This window comes from Cervus canadensis, chromosome 31, assembly GCF_019320065.1.
Source record: "Cervus canadensis isolate Bull #8, Minnesota chromosome 31, ASM1932006v1, whole genome shotgun sequence".
Lineage (NCBI taxonomy): Eukaryota > Metazoa > Chordata > Mammalia > Artiodactyla > Cervidae > Cervus > Cervus canadensis.
The window spans coordinates 42,724,292-42,745,466 of record NC_057416.1 but is presented as its reverse complement, the minus strand read 5'-3'; the positions used below and the strand labels follow the sequence as shown (position 1 = coordinate 42,745,466).

Below are 21,175 nucleotides of genomic sequence, written 5' to 3'. Positions count from 1 at the left end.
CAGAGTACCTTAAAGTAATATGATAGATATTATAATATATATTTATATATAAACATTCCACATGTTCTTTTATCCACTGTACTGCTAAAAAGTGTTAGTTTTTCTTCATTAAGGAGGATTATAAACAGAGTTACTATAAACAATCTTGTATATGTTTCCAGGTGCAGATATTAAGAGGCTCCATTTTTTATTGTCTTTAGAAGAGCTAAAATCAGTATGTCAGCTTTTCCTGCTTTTTTTTTTAAGTTTATATAATAGAATTTATGTTTTCCTTTGCCTTTTCACTTTGGTCCAATTACATTTATAAGACTCATGTAGTTTTCATTATTGTATATATGTACCATATAATAAATATATCAACTAAAAATTCAAATGTATAAATATTCCATACTTATACATACCAGCTATTTTTTTTTTTTTGAAATACAAACTGTTTCCAGGTTTGGATAGTTAAAAACAATACTGTTCAAGCATTCTTGTTTATGTAACTTATTAGAATGTAAACTGGATGTGGAATTGCTGGTTTGTGTATCTTGTGTATCTTCAGCTTTATATGATATTACCAAACTGTTTTCCAAGGTAGTTGTTACCGTTTACACTCCCACTAGCATTGCAAGAGACTTTTTGTTGCTCTGCATTCTCATCAATACTTGGTATTGTCAGACTTCAAAAACTATCAATCGTATATATTGTGTTATTTATTGTGAGGTTAATCTAGATTTCCCCAAGTATTATGAATAGCATCAGTGAATCTAAGTAAGCATATCCGCATATGCTTATTAGTAAATTTTAAAATGTCTCTTTTTGTGGAATGCCTGTTCATGTCTCTTGCGCATTTTTCTAATGGGTCATCTGCCATTTTTACTCCTTCATATGTTGGGGAATACAATTCTTTCTCCATTTTATAAATTACGTCTGTCTTCTTTCACCCTAGCTTATCTCTTCAGGCTTCATATGATGTCATTTGGTAAACAAAACTCTTTATAATCTAGTGAAGTTTAATGATAACGTTTAACATTTCTTGTACATATGCTCCTATATTTTCTTTTAAATTTATAATTTGCCTACCACTCTTAGGACGTTGAGCTGGTACTGATTTGGGGGATGGGATGGGACGGGATGGGATGGGATGGGATGAAGGTCTAATTCCATTCATTATGGGTGTGTGATTGTCTCATCATTGTATATTAATGACAGTCTTTTGCTCACTGCTCTGCAGTGCCACATTTGTCACAATATATGTGAGTTTTTCCTCACTTTTGTGCTCTCTGCTCTGTCCATTGACCTGTTCATTTGTCTCTGAACTGGTGGCACACTACACTGATTATTAGAACTTTATAATACATTTATATATACATAAGAAAGCAAGCTCTCTCTCTTGTTCATATAGTTCAATAGTCATGCCTATTCTTGGCTATTTGAGTTTTGTACAAAGTTTAGAATGAGTTTATCAACTGCCATTAAAATGTCCTATCAGAATTTTAATTGTGATTCAATTTATATCTATAACAAAATTTGAGAATTGACATCTTTTCAACATTGTGTATTCTGATTGATGGACGTTGTATTTCCTTCCATTTTAAAAAATACCATTAATTTAAGTGTTTCAGGTATTCATAATGTCTCATAATAAATTTTTATACCTTCATTCTTTGTAGGCTGATACATCTGAAATTAATCTCTAAAATAAACTGGGAGTGTGAGGAGGAAGACAAAGAAGAGAAGGAGGAGGAATGGGGGGGGAGAGAGTAGAATGAGGAGAGGAAGAGCAGGAAGGGAGGAAAGTGGAGGGCAGAGGCAGACAGGAGGAGAGAGGAAGGGGAAACAGAAGCAGGAAGCCGCAAGAAGGCAAAGGCTTCATCTTCTGCTCTACAGTCACGTCAGAACACTTACATTTCCTTTACGCTAACTCACCGTTGCAAATGCCACTCAGAGAAGTGAGCAATGTGCTTTGTTCATACTGAAATAAAAACACATAAAAAGATGAACAACATTATAAAAATTCATTTCTGCCCCTAAAAAAGAACATCATTCTTTTCTCCATAATAATAACAACAGAAAATGGTCTCCAATAATTATTTTCCCTAGTCCTTTTTTCAGAATGATAAATACAACAAACTGAAATAGTAAGTTAGTCCTAAGTTTATGTTAGCTCAGCTGATAATTTATCAAGTCAGACTCTCCTTTTTAGAACATTTTCTGCAAGATTGTTTTGATTTTTATATCAGGAAGTGAACATTTACATGTGTTTTTCATATATGTATCCAATCAGAAATTAACCTCATTAACACAGCACTCTCAAAGAGAGAGCCACCAAACTTGCATTTCATGTTATACAAAAGTCAGCTATTCATTTAGTATGAGGTCCATGCATGTTGCTATAAATGGCAGTATTGTATTTTTTATGGCTGAGTAATATGAAGTAAGCCAGACAAAGAAAGATAAACATCACATAACATAACGTACACAGGGAAGCCAATAAAAAAAAAAAAAAGATACAAAGGAACTTACATACAAAACAAAAACAGACTCACAGACATAGAAAACAAGTTTACAGTTACCAACAGGAAAAGGGTGGGGGAGGGATAAATTAGGAGTTTGGGATTAACATACACACACTACTGCATATAAAATAGATAAATAACAAGGACATACTATATAGCACAGGAAACTATACTCAATATTTTGTACTAACCTATAAGGGAACAGAATCATTAAAAAATACATGTATGTGTAACTGAATCACTATGCTATACACTTGAAACTAACAATGTAAATCAATTAAACTTCAATAAAAATAATTTTTTTAAAAATTAGCTGTTCATCTGAAGCTTCATGAAAATGTCTAAGAAAAAAAGATTCCTGATTTATGGAAACGCTAGAGAATGAAAATGACTTTATATCCTACAATTAAACTTTTTGAAATTAAAAATAATTGATGCCTCTAAAATTATAACAGGCTATATACTTCTCAAAAATGTCTTGTTGTTACGGTTCATGATGATAGCAATTGTTATTTCTTGAGTACTTCCTGCTTACTGTATCCTAAGAACTTTACATTAATCATTTAATTATCAGAATAATCCTATGAAGTTACTGATATCATTTTCCATTTGAAAGTTGGAAAATTTTTAAATTTGGAAGACTTCTAATGATTGAAATGGTTAAATAATTTGACCAAAGTCACAAAGCTAGCAAGAGTTAAGTTAAAATCTAAGTTCATGTCTTTCAACTCTGTACCTCTTGCTCCAAACTGCTACATTATACTACTTTCCCATGAAATCAGTTTTCATCTTGGAGGGTGATCACAGAATATCAATTTCCCTTCTTAATACCCATTGTGTGTGTGTTAGCCGCTCAGTCATGTCCAACTCTGTGACCCTATGGACTGTAGCCCACCAGATTCCTCTGTCCATGGGATTCTCCTGGCAACAATACTTGAGTGGGTTGCCATGCCCATCTCCAAGGGATCGTCCCAACCCAGGGATCAAACCCCATCCGGGGATCGAACCCACGACTCTTAAGTCCCCTGCACCGGCAGGCGTGTTGTTTACTACCAGCGCTACCTGGGAAGCCACTGGTACTGCACCCACTGGCCCAGATTATGTACTTTAAGTCTGATTCTGACAGTTATCAAATAATTTCCCCCAGGTTATTTTACATTTCTAAGTCTCAATCTTTTTTTTTTTTCGTAACATTCAGGTAAAGTCAGTTACATCATGGGGCTGACGATAAGTATGTTAGATAGCCCAGGTAAAGAGATGAGCCCCTGAAAGACAGTCAAGGAATGTGAGTTTCCTTTCCCTCCTCTTAAAAATACCTTGTCAGAAGTCTCTTCTGCAGAAGAACTTCAAATTATTTATATAAATACTCCACCCTCTAGAAGGTGGAGCATGACTCCACTTTCCCTAAATACAAGCTGCACACAGTGACTCGCTTTCAAAGATTACAGCATGCAAAAGGGGAAAGAAAGTAATTTTATAGGGGAGAAACCTGATAAATACTACCTCATCCAGAAGATCAAGATTAATATCTACAGCGAGAAATAATGTTGGTATTATGTACCCTTGATACAATGTGATGAAAATGGCACTTCACCTCTATAGTTTTCCTTCTTAAAAAACCCATATCCCCAGTGCTATCACAAGAAAAATAGGAGATAATTTCAACAGAGGGGCATTCTAAAAAATATCTGACCTGTACTACTCAAAATTGTCAAGACCATTAAATAAAGGGAAAGCCTAAGAAATTGTCACAGTCAAAAGGAAACTAAGAAGATAGGACAACTAAATGTAACATGATATACTGGATGGAATTCTAGAGCAGAGAAAGGATATCAGGTAGAACTAAGTAAATCTAAATAAAGCATGTGTGCTAAATCGCTTCAGTCCTGTCCAACTCTATGCCACCCTAGGCAGTATAGCTCACCAGGCTCCTCTGTCCGTGAGATTCTCCAGGCCAGAACACTGGAATGGACTGTCATGCCCTCCTCCAGGGGATCTTCCTGACCCAAAGACCGATCCCAGATCTCTTAAGTCTCCTGCATTGGCAGGTGGGTTCTTTATCACTAGCACCACCTGAGAAGCCCAGACAAAGCATGGACTTTACTTAATGATAATGTATCCATATTGGTTGATTGATTATAATAAATATATCACACTAATGCAAGATGTTAATAATAGAGGAAACCGTGTCATGTGGGGTATATATAGGAATTTTCTCTAATACAGGAACTCTCTATACTAACTTTTTTCAATTTTTCTGTAAATCTAAAAAACTGTTCCAAAAACAAAGTCTAGTTTTGAAAAACATTTTGTCTGAGCAAAAGAAAATTTTAGATAAATGGTAGATTGAAACTTCTCTTGCAAAGTGAGAGCACAAATGATAATGAATAGTGAATATCTGTAGCTCTATATAATAGCGAGCACAAATCCATCAAACACTAGCAGCCTGAGATCCTTCTAAGCTTCTGCATTCAGGGAGATATTTAATGGTGATATACAGGCTCAATGGTAAAGAATCCGCCTGCCAATACAGGAGCCACAAGACACTCGGGTTCAATCCTGGGTCGGAAAGAACCCCTGGAGTGAGAAATGGCATCCTGCTCCAGTATTCTTGCCTGGGAAGTCCTGTGGACAGAGGAGCCTGGCAGGCTACAGTCCATGGGGCCTCAGAGAATCGGACACGACTGAGCATACAGGAAGTATAGCAACATAGAAGTATATCATTATATAACCTAACAGAGGGTACTTTTTCAATTCTTGTTTTGAATGGGATGTGAATCTTCCTGCTCTGGAGTGTTTTCAATGTCCTTCCATCACCACCAGCTGTCAGAGAAGAGAAAACCGAGGCCCCAGCAGAGCACTCTGGTTCAAGGCACAACTGTGAACTATTTTGTGCAGGTTGATAAAGGGAGGCAACGCTGCAGTAGAGATTAACTGATGCAGACGTCTTACTCTAAAACTGAACTTGGAATAAGTGCACAGTCCTTAAGACAGGTAGATATCCTTGACAGTGCCTGACAAGAATAATACGAAATGCCCCAAAGAGCACTCAAGCTCAAGACTATCCTTTTAATCATTCCAAATAAAGGTTTATCCCATGTTCCTCTGAGAGCAGGGCTTCCAAATTGCCATCTGAATCCTTGGAGTTCCTTTAAAATTCACAGCATACAAATATACATACAATATTTGCATCATTATCATTATAGTGGAACTCAGTTTCAACAAATTCTTCCTCACCATCATAAAGTTGAGTTGAAGAATCCTTTTGAGTGACTTCATCTACTAATAACCTAAATTCAATGAACCCTGTTTGATTTTTATTTTTTTATTTTTTGGGGGGTTTTGTCATACATTGATATGAATCAGCCATAGAGTTACACGTATTCCCCATCCCGATCCCCCCTCCCACCTCCCTCTCCACCCGAGTCCTCTGGGTCTTCCCAGTGCACCAGGCCCGAGCACTTGTCTCATGCATCCCACCTGGGCTGGTGATCTGTTTCACCATAGATAGTATACATGCTGTTCTTTTGAAACATCCCACCCTCACCTTCTCCCACAGAGTTCAAAAGTCTGTTCTGTATTTCTGTGTCTCTTTTTCTGTTTTGCATATAGGGTTATCGTTACCATCTTTCTAAATTCCATATATATGTGTTAGTATGCTGTAATGTTCTTTATCTTTCTGGCTTACTTCACTCTGTATAAGGGGCTCCAGTTTCATCCATCTCATTAGAACTGATTCAAATGCATTCTTTTTAATGGCTGAGTAATAGTTCCATGGTGTATATGTACCACAGCTTCCTTATCCATTCATCTGCTGATGGGCATCTAGGTTGCTTCCATGTCCTGGCTATTATAAACAGTGCTGCGATGAACATGGGGTGCACGTGTCTCTTTCAGATCTGGTTTCCTCAGTGTGTATGCCCAGGAGTGGGACTGCTGGGTCATATGGCAGTTCTATTTCCAGTTTTTTAAGAAATCTCCACACTGTTCTCCATAGTGGCTGTACTAGTTTGCATTCCCACCAACAGTGTAAGAGGGTTCCCTTTTCTCCACACCCTCTCCAGCATTTATTGCTTGTAGACTTTTGGATAGCAGCCATCCTGACTGGCGTGTAATGGTACCTCATTGTGGTTTTGATTTGCATTTCTCTGATAATGAGTGATGTTGAGCATCTTTTCATGTGTTTGTTAGCCATCTGTATGTCTTCTTTGGAGAAATGTCTGTTTAGTTCTTTGGCCCATTTTTTGATTGGGTCATTTATTTTTCTGGAATTGAGCTGCAGGAGTTGCTTGTATATTTTTAGATTAATCCTTTGTCTGTTTCTTCATTTGCTATTATTTTCTCCCAATCTGAGGGCTGTCTTTTCACCTTACTTATAGTTTCCTTTGTAGTGCAAAGCTTTTAAGTTTCATTAGGTCCCATTTGTTTATTTTTGCTTTTATTTCCAATATTCTGGGAGGTGGGTCATAGAGGATCTTGCTGTGATTTATGTCGGAGAGTGTTTTGTCTATGTTCTCCTCTAGGAGTTTTATAGTTTCTGGTCTTACATTTAGATCTTTAATCCATTTTGAGTTTATTTTTTGTGTATGGTGTTAGAAAGTGTTCTAGTTTCATTCTTTTACAAGTGGTTGACCAGTTTTCCCAGCACCACTTGTTAAAGAGGTTGTCTTTTTTCCATTGTATATCCTTGCCTCCTTTGTCAAAGATAAGGTGTCCATAGGTTCGTGGATTTATCTCTGGGCTTTCTATTCTGTTCCATTGATCTATATTTCTGTCTTTGTGCCAGTACCATACTGTTTGATGACTGTGGCTTTGTAGTAGAGTCTGAAGTCAGGCAGGTTGATTCCTCCAGTTCCATTCTTCTTTCTCAAGATTACTTTGGCTATTCGAGGTTTTTTGTATTTCCATACAAATTGTGAAATTATTTGTTCTAGTTCTGTGAAAAATACCGTTGGTAGCTTGATAGGGATTGCATTGAACCTATCGATTGCTTTGGGTAGAATAGCCATTTTGACAATATTGATTCTTCGAATCCATGAACACGGTATGTTTCTCCATCTGTTTGTGTCCTCTTTGATTTCTTTCATCAGTGTTTTATAGTTTTCTATGTATAGGTCTTTTGTTTCCTTAGGTAGATATACTCCTAAGTATTTTATTCTTTTTGTTGCAATGGTGAATGGTATTGTTTCCTTAATTTCTCTTTCTGTTTTTTCATTGTTAGCATATAGGAATGCAAGGGATTTCTGTGTGTTAATTTTATATCCTGCTAACTTTACTATATTCATTGATTAGCTCTAGTAATTTTCTGGTAGAGTCTTTAGGGTTTTCTATGTAGAGGATCATGTCATCTGCAAACAGCGAGAGTTTCACTTCTTCTTTTCCTATCTGGATTCCTTTTACTTCTTTTTCTGCTCTGATTGCTGTGGCCAAAACTTCCAACACTATGTTGAATAGTAGTGGTGAGAGTGGGCACCCTTGTCTTGTTCCTGATTTCAGGGGAAATGCTTTCAATTTTTCACCATTGAGGGTGATGCTTGCTGTGGGTTTGTCATATATAGCTTTTATTATGTTGAGGTATGTTCCTTCTATTCCTGCTTTTTGGAGAGTTTTAATCATAAATGAGTGTTGAATTTTGTCAAAGGCTTTCTCTGCATCTATTGAGATAATCATATGGTTTTTATCTTTCAATTTGTTAATGTGGTGTATTACATTGATTGATTTGTGGATATTAAAGAATCCTTGCATTCCTGGGATAAAGCCCACTTGGTCGTGGTGTATGATTTTTTTAATATGTTGTTGGATTCTGTTTGCTAGAATTTTGTTAAGGATTTTTGCATCTATGTTCATCAGTGATATTGGCCTGTAGTTTTCTTTTTTTGTGGCATCTTTGTCTGGTTTTGGAATTAGGGTGATGGTGGCCTCATAGAATGAGTTTGGAAGTTTACCTTCATCTGCAATTTTCTGGAAGAGTTTGAGTAAGATAGGTGTTAGCTCTTCTCTAAATTTTTGGTAGAATTCAGCTGTGAAGCCATCTGGTCCTGGCTTTTGTTTGCTGGAAGATTTTGATTACAGTTTCGATTTCCTTGCTTGTGATGGGTCTGTTAAGATCTTCTATTTCTTCCTGGTTCAGTTTTGGAAAGTTATACTTTTCTAAGAATTTGTCCATTTCATCCAAGTTGTCCATTTTATTGGCATAGAGCTGCTGGCAGTAGTCTCTTATGATCCTTTGTAGTTCAATGTTGTCTGTTGTGATCTCTCCATTTTCATTTCTAATTTTGTTAATTTGGTTCTTCTCTCTTTGTTTCTTAATGAGTCTTGCTAATGGTTTGTCAATTTTGTTTATTTTTTCAAAAAACCAGCTTTTAGCTTTGTTGATTTTTGCTATGGTCTCTTTAGTTTCTTTTGCATTTATTTCTGCCCTAATTTTAAGATTTCTTTCCTTCTGCTAACCCTGGGGTTCTTCATTTCTTCCTTCTCTAATTGCTTTAGGTGTAGAGTTAGGTTATTTATTTGGCTTTTTTCTTGTTTCTTGATGTAAGCCTGTAATGCTATGAACCTTCCCCTTAGCACTGCTTTTACAGTGTCCCATAGGTTTTGGGTTGTTGTGTTTTCATTTTCATTCATTTCTATGCATATTTTGATTTCTTTTTTGATTTCTTTTATGATTTGTTGGTTATTCAGAAGCGTGTTATTTAGCCTCCATATGTTTGAATTTTTAACAATTTTTTCCTGTAATTGAGATCTAATCTTACTGCACTGTGGTCAGAAAAGATGACTGGAATGATTTCAATTTTTTTTAATTTTCCAAGACCAGATTTATGGCCCAGGATGTGATCTATTCTGGAGAAGGTTCTGTGTGCACTTGAGAAAAAGGTGAAGTTGATTGTTTTGGGGTGAAATGTCCTATAGATATCAATTAGGTCTAGCTGGTCCATTGTGTCATATAAGGTTTGCGTTTCCTTGTTAATTTTCTCTTTAGTTGCCTGTTTGATTTTTTGACTCAATTTTCTGAAATCCCAAGTAGGTAAAATCATATATGTGGAAACTTCTCACAGAAGACTGTGTTAATGAGATTTGTTTCTAAGATATACTAAAGGTAAACACATGTCATTTTGTAATTTCTGAAAACAAGTTGGAGCAATCTTAATCTTGCAGGAAAATAAGGAAAACACTATCAACTATTGATAAATAATTAGTTGTAAGAATTCCCATGTCAGGTACTCTACTAGAAATGATAAAGCCCACAATTTAGTATATTATTTCAAGAAGTAAGCTTACATTTTGGAAAAATAAGACCACAAACTTCTTGTAGGTTAATTAGATTACATGAAGCTCTAGACAGATTTTCCCATAATGCTGTTATACATGGTGGTTATGAGCTTAAAGTCAGCTACAAGAACATACCTGTTTCACATATAGGTATAGAATGGCTTTGTGATTAAAAACAGGCCTAATATAGTAGTACAACTTGAATAATTAGGTATATATCTCCCCCTTTAGAATAAGAGCAAGTTCTTTTCAACCAAAATCACAGGAGGTGGCTCCTAATATTCCAATGAAAGTGACATCTAAAAGAGCTCAATGAGTGGTAAAGAAGGTCTGGAGATAGACAGGCAGAGCCAGTTTTGTGGGCTAGAGTCCTGCGCAGTCACATAAGACCTCAAGCTTCGAAGGGTCTCTCATTTGGATTAATGCTGTGTTGTCACCATTTTGAAATTCCTAACAGTTGTTGAACAAAGAGCTTCACACTTTCATTTTGAACTGTGCCCAGCAAATTTCATATCTGATCTTGTATCTAGGGTCTCTGTAGTGTGGATCAGCATGAGGCCTGGGGTAGACACGTCAAGCTTCAGAGACAGGAATATGGAATTAGTTCCTGAGATACCAGAAATGAGAGGACCATGGTCTCCTATGCATCTGACTGACAGAGAGATAGTATATGCTCAAGGATATAAGAGAAAGAAGAGAACTTTGTGATCTACAATAGTCAAGAAACTCTTCATTCAGAGGATATTATTTGCACTCAATCAAACCAGTAAGACTAGCTAAGATTTTAGAGTATTAAGTAGGCCAGGCACTATCTAATTTCTTTGCATATATTAACATATTTAATTGTTGATAGTACTGATTAGAAAACTTAAATAGAAAAGATTAAATAATTTGGTTAAGGTCTGATACTTTGGCGACCTGATGCGAAGAGCTGACTCATTTGAAAAGACCCTGATGCTGGGAAAGATTGAAGGCAGGAGGAGAAGGGGATGACAGAAGATGAGATGGTGGGATGGCATCACCGACTCAATGGATGAGTTTGAATAAACTCTGGGAGTTGGTGATGGACAGGGAAGCCTGGCGTGCTGCAGTCCATGGGGTCGCAAAGAGTCGGACACGACTGAGCAACTGAACTGAACTGAACTGAAGGTCTAGTAGCTTCTAAGTGGCTTACCCAGGCAGCTTAGCTCCAAAGTCTATGCTCTTAACATTGCAGAGGGCTTAAGGATTCAAATGATTATGCATAAACTCTTTCTCATGCACATTTTATTTGCTATCTCTGTTAACTGAGATAATTTGTGGAGATAAAAAATGATGGCAATTTAAGACAATGTTATCACAATGAGGTGGACAGTTTATACCTCTTTGAGTCATCTACTATATTCTCTTTTAGAGGTAGACCTAACTCTTCTTTCACTGGGTAAAAATATGCTTTAAGTAAATTATCTTATTTATTCCTCCCAGGGTTATAGCACCTAGAACACAGGCTACCCTGATAGCTCAGCTGGTAAAGAATCTGCCTGAAATGTGGGAGACGTGGGTTCGATCCCTGGGTTGGGAAGATCCCCTGGAGGAGGGCATGGCAACCCAAACCAGTATTCTTGCCTAGAGAATTCCATGGACAGAGGAGCCTGGGGTCGCAAAGAGTTGGACACAACTAAGTGACTAAGCACAGAACAGCACAACGCGCATGTCCTTTAGATACATGATGAATTAATGAGTGAATGAACAAACGAATGAACAAGAGTGATTACCTAAAAGCTAACTACAAACCAGATAAAAACTACAACACAATATAAGCTTTTACTGAGGGAAGAGGCCTCTAAACATTTTTACAATGTATTATATTTACATGATTCCTTTTTGGGGTATCAAGATATAGGATTACCTGTAGCATAATATAATCAAAAGAGTTGACCTTACCTTTCTGATTTCATCAAGTGGTTGGTTTCCAGTATTTTCTTTTTGGATTATGTTCATTATATCAGTATGAAACTTCTTTGCATTCAGAAAAACAAGCGGGTTGTTTATTGAGATAATTTTCACCTGCTGCAGGGTTTCCTTTTAGAGAGAGAAAAAAAAAAGAACAGATTCAGAGTTCTGAATGAAATAAATCCTACAATGAATTGAAACCCTGTAAGTCCAACTGTCACTCAATCATGATTGACATTTTCTTTGCTGATGTTTTCATTATTAAAAATTGTTGGAGGACTTACTATACTACCATACTTCTCAAGGAAAATATGTACTTCTTCTTTACTAAGAAACTTTTGCAATCATTAAATAAGTCTGTAGCCTTTCAGAAAATACCCCTTATTCCTACTGAGTTTTGGGGAGGCAAAAGACTATCCAAAGAGTATCAGAAAGACTTATCCTCCTGCAAGTACCTCTTCCACTCAATCCAGAAATCTAAAATTCCTTTGCCTAGCCACCCCGTACTTTTTAAAATGAAAATATGGCCTGAAAGGTCAACTGTCAATCATTTATCTGATAATGATGTAGCCTTCCTTTGCCTGGAAGTCACCTTACAAGTGACTGATAGTTCTAATTGGGAGAAAGAAACCAAGAGGTATTATCAGGAAGGTACTTTCACTTTGGGCAGGCCTAGATTATATTGGATTGCCAGGATGTAGGCAAGACATGAAGAAATGGAGGAGAAATTTCAATACAGAATTTGTCTGCTGCAGCCATTTGCCCAGGTCTTCCTGGCAATACCATCTTCTCAGATGGTAAAGAATCCACTTGCAATGCGGGTGACCTGGGTTCAATCCCTGGGTTGGGAAGATCCTTTGAAGGCGGGTATGGCAAACCACTCCAGTTTTCTTGCCTGGAGAATCGCCAGGGACAGAGGAACCTGGCAGGCTACAGCCCATGGGGTCACAAAGAGTCGGACGTGATGAGTGACTAAGCGCAGCACAGCACCATGACCTTTGGAGCAGGGGTCTATCTTAGAAGCTGAGAGAAATGGAAGCTCTATGAAATGTTAATTCCTCACCAACTAAATAAAGCAGTACTCCTTCAGACACATACAGACGGAGATAGAAAGATTGGAAAATAATAGATACTGTGAATTTGGATAATTCATTTAACCTCTCTTAGCTTCCTTGTTTTTTAAAGTAGGTAATTTTTTTAACAAGTTCATCATTAAATAAGTCTGAATTCATTTTTCCCACATGGTATTGTACCTGGTCATCTGTTGAAACCGCTTTCTTTTTTTTAAAACAGATATTAGTTTTAAAAAGTCATAGATACTGTGAGTTCTGTAAGTTAAGTTCCTTTGTTTTGACTTATAAGCTTCAACTTCATCACAGAATAAAGAACATAGGCCAAAGAAGGCATAATCAGTCACACATACAGAACAGTATTGTTTTTATAATTTGAAGCTTTCTGAATGGACAGGTTCAGTCCTGATCTAACTATAAAAAGATTATTTAATGAATAGACTGAAAATAGTACAAATGTTATTAACTTTAATCATTAGTAGTGTAAACAGCCTTATGTTATTAATTGTTATTCAAACTTAAAAACCTATTTTTGAATCCCCAAGAAAGCGGCAGGCATACACAATCATGTCACCTTGTACTTAGGAGAGTGTCCATTTATATTTCAATAGAAACTTTGGTTTTAGGAAAGAATCACAAACACTTAAAATAATGGTTTTAATTGTCATTTTAAGTGTATCACAGGGGAAAGTGTACTTTAATTAAATATACATACAAGAGAGGCTGGCAAGGTTGAAAGCTATTCCTAATTTTGATAACTCTAAAAACTGGTTTGTACATGACAAGACAAGAAAAAGAGCAATTTCTTTGAAGCAAGCAAACAAAAAGTTCATGGTGTTTTGTATCCAACAGTATGCCTTTTATGACAATAACATGTACACACTGAGCACCCTAGATCTCTCTTTATATCCTAAAAAATTTGGTATTTACATTATTCATGAGCTGTAACAAATGTAAAGAAAGATCAATTGTACACTCACCCCTTAGTCAGGATAAACTGTCCTGGGGTGTACAGCTTTACACTATCATTAAAATTGTTTGCAAAAGGAACAGAGAACTAAACAAAATAAAACATCTTTCCTTGAGAGTGGGGAATCTTTTATTTGCTGTTAAAATCAAAAATACCTTTGATAAAGTAAAAAATGTAATGGGGGCCCACAAACATTAAGTAAGCTGGCCAATACACATTACAGCTTTAAAAATAAAAGCTATATATGTTACAAGTCCCAACTAGGCAGTGTCAAAATGACATCTGTTTCCTTGCTTGCTTTGTGATCATAGCCCTTGGAGGTACTTCAGGTCTCATGGCACTTCTTTTTCTCTGCAGGCTGCAAAATCTGAAGACAACACATTAGTGTCTCATCCACAGTCACCAGGGCACCTGCTTTGTCAAGCTCTCCACAATAACTGGATGCAGAAAACAGAGTGACCAACTGTCTCTCTGCAAAAACGTCTATCCATCTTCAACCACCCGATGGGCTCTACATATAAGATCCAAATCATGCTTATGGAGAACTCTGCAACCACTTCTGCACCAAGTGCAAAGCATGGCCATCTGTCATTTTCAAACTCCAGCCAAAAACATCCTTATCAGGGTTAGACCACAAAAGGTCACAAAGACAATCTTGATCTGGGTCACCGATTGGCTGCATAATTCACCAAATCCACTTCACAGACTGGAGATGTGGTGACAATCCTCCATGACAGCAGAATATTTTCTCATCCAGGATGACTGCTATCCATAAACAGTTAAAGTAGTCTGCAAAAGTTTTCCATACTTTAATGATATATCTTCTTTTGATTCATGATAAAATCCCTAAATTCTACTGATACTGTCACATTCGTGGTTTCCTCTGAGAACAAAACAATCAAGAGATATTTGATTTTATAAGCCAGTAAGAGGCACAGTGTCCATTGACTGCTTTCCCTTGTTCACATAGTCCCCAGGAAACAGGTAATTGCTTCTGGAGGGAAACCACTGTACTCAGAAAGTCACAGCAAATCCTATAGGATTGCCCATGGATATCACCGTGTATTTTGAATGGTGCTTCCAGTCCTAGTAGGATAGGCTGACTGAGAAAGCTCTCTCAGGACTGTAATAACCACAGTCCTCCGATTTCCTGTCCCTGTAGCTGAACATTCTTGCCAGACTTGGACCCTCTCACTTGCAGCAGCCATCGGATGATGCTGTCATCGCCTTCCCATGGCCGCTGGCCCCACCTGGGATCCTCACGTCCTTCCCCATCCCAGCAGCACAGAGACGGCGCTGCAGCAGCCGCAGAAACCACAGCCGCCCCCGTCCCCCCCAGCGACTCTGCTCGTTGCCTCCTCCTCCTTCCCCTACTGGGATCGTGAGAGCTAAAGCAGGGACATTTTAAACCGGATAATCTCAGAAAGTTTCTATAGCTACACAACTGTTCAAGCTCTAGAAAGTGAGGACATTTGCCACAACTAAACAATTCAAGAAAATAAAAACCTTTATGTTACCAAAGGAACTTTTAATAAAGAGGAAATCTCTTAAAAGACAAAATAAAACATTTGGCCTGTCGTGTTTAGTTATGACAAATCCCCCACATCTTAGATTGTCTCATTAATCTCACCATATGATTGGGCCAGTATGTTTTAAGTTAGTGTGCTTTTTAAAGATAGGCATTTATTAAGGAATGGAGTTGGGCCAGAAAAGAAATTCTCAATAGAGTTGAAGTCCCTGAGTAGAAAGAGACCTTCCAAACTGTTTCATATGAAGACGGAGAGGGAGAGAGAAGGGACAGATCACCGCTACACTTGACATTAGCTTAAAACTCTACCGAACAGTTCATATTCAAATCTTTCTCTTAGTGTTTTCCCTCTTAGTTTTGATATAATACATTAAATAACCAGTGAGGTGCAATATTCTAATAAAATTAAGATTTCCTGTGGTACAGTTATTATTCGGGTAGGTAACTAGACTGGAACAAATCAAGGGCAAGACATGGAGAGACTGTGGCACTTTCATCTTCCTGCAAAGCCCCTTATTCATTTTCTCACACATTTAGCCTGAGGAGAAGGTCTGGATTAGGTACAGTTTATAATGAGTGATCTTTAAACTGAAAAATAGTTAAATTTGAATTCTGCTTCAAAGCTAAGAACATCAAGACTATGGCACACAGCTGCATGTGTGGGGTGGATACACAGAGGCCTGAGTCTGGGATTTGGCACCTGAAAAATTTAAAGGAAGAAAAGAAAGGGACAGGAAGGAAAGAAAGGTAACATTGGTGGAAAACTTGAGTCTGGGACACCTTCAAAGTCTTTGAACTCTGATAGCTTTCTGTGAAGCAAATCTTTCCATACTTATTAAAAACACAAGCCATTTCCCTGGGTATCAGAGAAGGGCTCCTGTTGCTTACTTTTTACTTCCAGTCTACTCAGAAATACCTTGACACTGATCCTTCTGGTAGGAGGTAAGTTCTCTCTGTTCTGAGGACAATCATTAGGTATTAAAACAAGTAAAAATGAAAAATAAAGATAAAAAAGGTTAGTCAAGCATCACAAAGCAGTTTCAAAGTAAGGCTAATTTTTTTAATTGACAAGAATTTCAGTCAACATTTTCTTTCTTCACCTTAAACTTGTATCGTCCTTCAGAACAAGAAGCTAGAAATCAAACACAATTGGCCTGCCTAAACATGGATTGCGGTGTGTGCCTGCTAAGCTTCTTCAGTCGTGTCTGACTCTATGCAACCCTATGGACTGTAGCCGGCCAGGCTCCTCCGTCCATGGGATTCCTCAGAGAAGAATACTGGAGTGGGTTACCATGCCCGCCTCCAGGGAATCTCAGACCCAGGGATCGAACCTGCATCTCTTACGCCTCCTGCCTGGGCCGGCGAGTTCTTTACCACTAGCGCCACCTGGGGGTGAGATAATTTAATAAGTTACTTCCTTAAAAAGGTGTCCACTGTGCAAGAAACCAAGCCTAGAGTCATTAATTAGGCCCTGCTGATAAGATTCATTGACTGTGTTAACAAATACCATGATCCTACTTTTCTTTATTCCCTTCCCTTTTCCCTATCTTCCTCCATCATTTAATTTGGAATAGACTATTAGTTTAGTTTGACTGTTATATGTCAATATAAACTAATAGCTCAGATGGTAAAGAATCTGCCTGCAATGCAGGAGACCCCTGGGTCAGGAAAATCACCTGGAGAAGGAAATTTCAAACCACTCCAGTATCCTCGGAGAATTCCATGGACAGAAGAGTCTGGTGGGCTACAGCTCATGAGGTCGCAAAGAGTCAGACACAACTAAGTGACACACACACAAACTAACAGACATGTCAGATGGAAAAGAGGTTTCCAAATACTTGAACTAATCTGGACCATGATTCTACTGTGAACTGTATTTTTATGTGCCATGTTATTCTATTATTTGAATGCTGATACAAAATTTCTGTTGTTGTTCTCTTGATTTGTTGCATGTTGATTGCCATATATATAGTGGTCACATATACTATTAAAAGTTCAAACTAATCAAAAATAGAATTATCATTTTAAAATTAGTAATTTATCTGCTTCTTATATCTTGAAACTATCTGACCTACAAAAATTATTAATTACACAAAGGAAAAGGAAACTAAACTTACATCATCAATTTCTGTCTTCATTTTAAATTCCATTTCTTTCATATTTTTTGTACTCAGAGTCTTTGCTCTAGAATGAAAGCATATATAAAATATATAATTTGCAAGTTACTACATTAACCATGAAGAAGTAAAAAGGATGAGTCACTTCATTATAACAATTAGAAAGTATCTAGAGTGGTTTTCACACTACATCCCAACTGTTTATAAGACACTGGTAAATGTGTATCTCTCTGGGACCCTCAGAAATAAAGTAACAGCACAGACATCTAAACTTAGATTTTTAAAATGTAATTTATCTCACCTGAACTCCCAGCTATCCTATCTTCAAGGTGTAGGAGGTGAATTGACAAAAAAGAGTGAGCAATAAGGGAAAAGGCTAGAAAGTATATGGTTTGTCAGAAATCTTGTGTAAAATACAGGAAGTAAAGAGGAAATCAATAGCAAGATAGGATCAGATAACAATGAATATATATATATATATATATATATATATATATAGAGAGAGAGAGAGAGAGAGAGAGAGAGAGAGACTCTATAAGGAGTTCATGATCTGAGCCACAGTCAGCTCCCACTCTTGTTTTTGCTGACTGTATAGAGCTTCTCCATCTTCGGCTGCAAAGAAAATAATCAATCTGATTTTGGCATTGCCCATCGAGTGATATCCATGTGTAGAATCGTCTCTTGTGTTGTTAGAAGAGGGTATTTGCTATGACCAATGCGTTCTCTTGGCAAAACTGTTAGCCTTTGCCCTGCTTCATTTCATACTCCAAAGCCAAACCTGCCTGTTACTCCAGGTATCTCTTGACTTCCTACTTTTGCATTCTAGTCCCCTGTGATGAAAGGACATCTTTTTTGGTGTTAGGTCTTGTATGTCTTCACAGAACTGTTCAACTTCAGCTTCTTCGGCATTGCTGGTTGGGGCATAGACTTGGATTACTATGATATTGAATGGTTTGCCTTGGAAACAGAGAACATTCTGTAATTTTTGAGACTGCACTCAAGTACTGCATTTCAGACTTTTTTGTTGACTATGAGGGCTACTCCATTTTTTCTAAGGGATTCTTGCCCACAGTAGTGGATATAATGGTCATCTGAATTAAATTCACCCATTTCAGTCCATTATAATTCACTAATTCCTAAAATCTCAATGTTCACTCTTGCCATCTCCTGTTTGACCACTTTCATTTTACCTTGATTCATGGATCTAACATTCCAGGTACCTATGCAATGTTGCTCTTTACAGCATCAGACTTTGCTTCCATCACCAGTCACATCCACAACTGGGCATTGTTTTCACTCTGGCTTCATCTCTTCATTCTTTTTGGTGTTATTTCCCCACTCTTCTCCAGTAGCATATTAGGCACCTACTGACCTGGGGAGTTCATCTTTCACTGTCATATCTTTTTGCCTTTTCATACTGTTCATGGGGTTCTCAAGGCCAGAATATGGAAGTGGTTTGCCATTCTCTTCTCCAGTGGACCACATTCTGTCAGAACTCTCCACCATGACCCGACCGTCTTGTATGCAGGTCAAGAAGCAACAGTCAGAACTGGACATGGAAAAATGGACTGGCTCCAAACTGGGAAACAAGTACACCGAGGCTGCATATTGTCACCCTGCCTTTTTAACTTATATGCAGACTATGTCATGTGAAATGCCGGGCTGGATGAAGCAAAAGCTGGAATCAAGATTGCTGGAAGAAATATCAATAACCTCGGATATGCAGATGACACCACCCTTATAACAGAAAGTGAAGAAAAACTAAAGAGCCTCTTGATGAAAGTGAAAGAGGAGGGTGAAAAAATTGGCTTAAAACTCAATATTAAAAAAAAAAAACCTCAACATTCAAAAAACTAAGATCATGGTCCCATCACTCCATGGCAAATAGATGGGAAAACAATGGAAACCATGACAGACTTTCTTTTCATGGGCTCCAAAATCACTGCAGATGGTGACTGCAGCCATGAAATTAAAAGACGCTTACTCCTTGGAAGAAAAGCTATGACCAACCTAGACAGCATATTAAAAAGCAGAGACATTACTTTGCTAACAAAGGTCCATCTAGTCAAAGCTATGGTTTTTCAGTAGTCATGTGTAGATGTGAGAGTTGGACCATAAAGAAAGCTGAGCGCTGAAGAATTGATGCTTTTGAACTGTGATGTTGGAAAAAAACTCTTGAGAGTCCCTTGGACTGCAAGGAGATCCAGCCAGTTCATCCTAAAGGAAATCAACACTGAATATTCATTGGAAGGACTGATGCTGAAGCTGAAACTCCAATACTTTGGCCACCTGATGCAAAGAACTGACTCATTGGAAAAGACCCTGATGCTGGGAAAGATTGAAGGAAGAGAAGAAGGGGATGATAGAGGATGAGATGATTGGATGTCATCACTGACTCAGTGGACATGAGTTTGAGCAAGCTCCGGGAGATGGTGATGGACAGGGAGGCCTGGCGTGCTGCAGTCCATGGGGCCGCAAAGAATGAGACATCACTCAGCAACTGAACTGCACTGATAGACTCTATAACAATTGAATCTATAGAGATAAAACTTAATTTTTAAGACTACATTATTTCACAAAGAATTTCAAAAGAAGGATAAGATATGAGTAGAAGCTTTATCAGATGGTGAACACTGAGCAAACAAAAAAATAGTCAAAATATGGAATGCTTTACAGATGTTTAGTAAAAAACAAAAACAATGCACTTTTTAATAAGTCATCTGGAAAAAGTAGCTAAATTAACACAACTTCAGAAAAATTAAATGTATTGAGGCTATTTAACTTTTCAAATGATTACACTGCTATATTGTTTGGGTCTCATTAGAGACTATATCCATTCCCTTAATTAAAAAAAAAAAGTAACTCTATAATGCAGTATATGGCTATGAGGCTAATTAATTCACTTTAATAGTTTTTATATATTCTATTTTATAGCTATAACAAAGTATTTCTCCTCCATTAAGGCCATTTCTTCTCCATTAAGACTAACATTGTTATATATCACATGTAGATAAAAACTTTTGTTTCTAGCTTTAAATCTAAAAGCATGAGATTATAATACCATCTATTCCACAGAAATAAAAGTAACTGCCAACACCATTTATTTTGCTGCTGTGTCAGAATAAACAGCATTTAAATAATATCTTACCTTGGGAAGTGACCGATCACGATAGCTACGGTACACACAACACCAAACAGCAGCCCAACGTTGGCAGCAAAACATACTGTGAATAAGTATGTACTGACCCATATGCCCTGGAAGAGAACAGGAGACAGAGTGTATGGGTCCTTTCGTATGCTCATCTTCCTCCTGATTGCTAAGTCCTCACAGTCTTGCTCTACAACATCCCTGTGATGAAATCTCTCAGCAAGAATACATCATTTAAGGAGTAGTAGACAAAAGCCCAGGGAAGGTGACAAGATGGCAGAGGACTAGGTGGATGTGGAGTACATCTCTCTCCACAATGCATCAGGAATACATCTGCAGGTGGGGATCCCACAGAGCGCCAGCTGAGGACTGGCAGGAGTCCCTGACCACTGGGAAGGAATATACAGATCCACATAAAACAGGAGGACAGGGAATCCTGGCGTGCAGAAGTCCATGGGGTCACAAAGAGTTGGATACAATTTAGTGACTGAACAACAAAAGAGGAAGAAGAGAGAAAGGGCCTGAGAAAAAATTCTGTAGCAATTATAGTTGAAAACTTCTCTAACATGGGAAAGGAAATGGCCAAACAAGTTTAAGAAGCACAGAGAGTTTCACATAAGACAAACTCAGGGAGAAA

At 37.6% G+C, this 21,175-nt stretch overlaps 1 protein-coding gene and 1 pseudogene across 1 annotated transcript in view; both read right to left on the bottom strand.

The window, feature by feature from the left end:
* LOC122432429 overlaps positions 1-20,830 on the bottom strand; it is a 29,396-nt gene extending 8,566 nt beyond the window's left edge. Inside the window, exons 1-4 of the mRNA XM_043454332.1 lie at positions 20,539-20,830; positions 17,391-17,457; positions 11,697-11,834; positions 1,915-1,960 (exon numbers count right to left, since the gene is read on the bottom strand). Of these exons, the coding sequence (XP_043310267.1) occupies positions 1,915-1,960; positions 11,697-11,834; positions 17,391-17,457; positions 20,539-20,693 (406 nt within the window). The 5' untranslated portion in view covers positions 20,694-20,830. The remainder of the gene's footprint in view (positions 1-1,914; positions 1,961-11,696; positions 11,835-17,390; positions 17,458-20,538) is intronic.
* LOC122432256 lies at positions 13,964-16,245 on the bottom strand (annotated as a pseudogene).
* Positions 20,831-21,175: the final 345 nt, after the last annotated feature.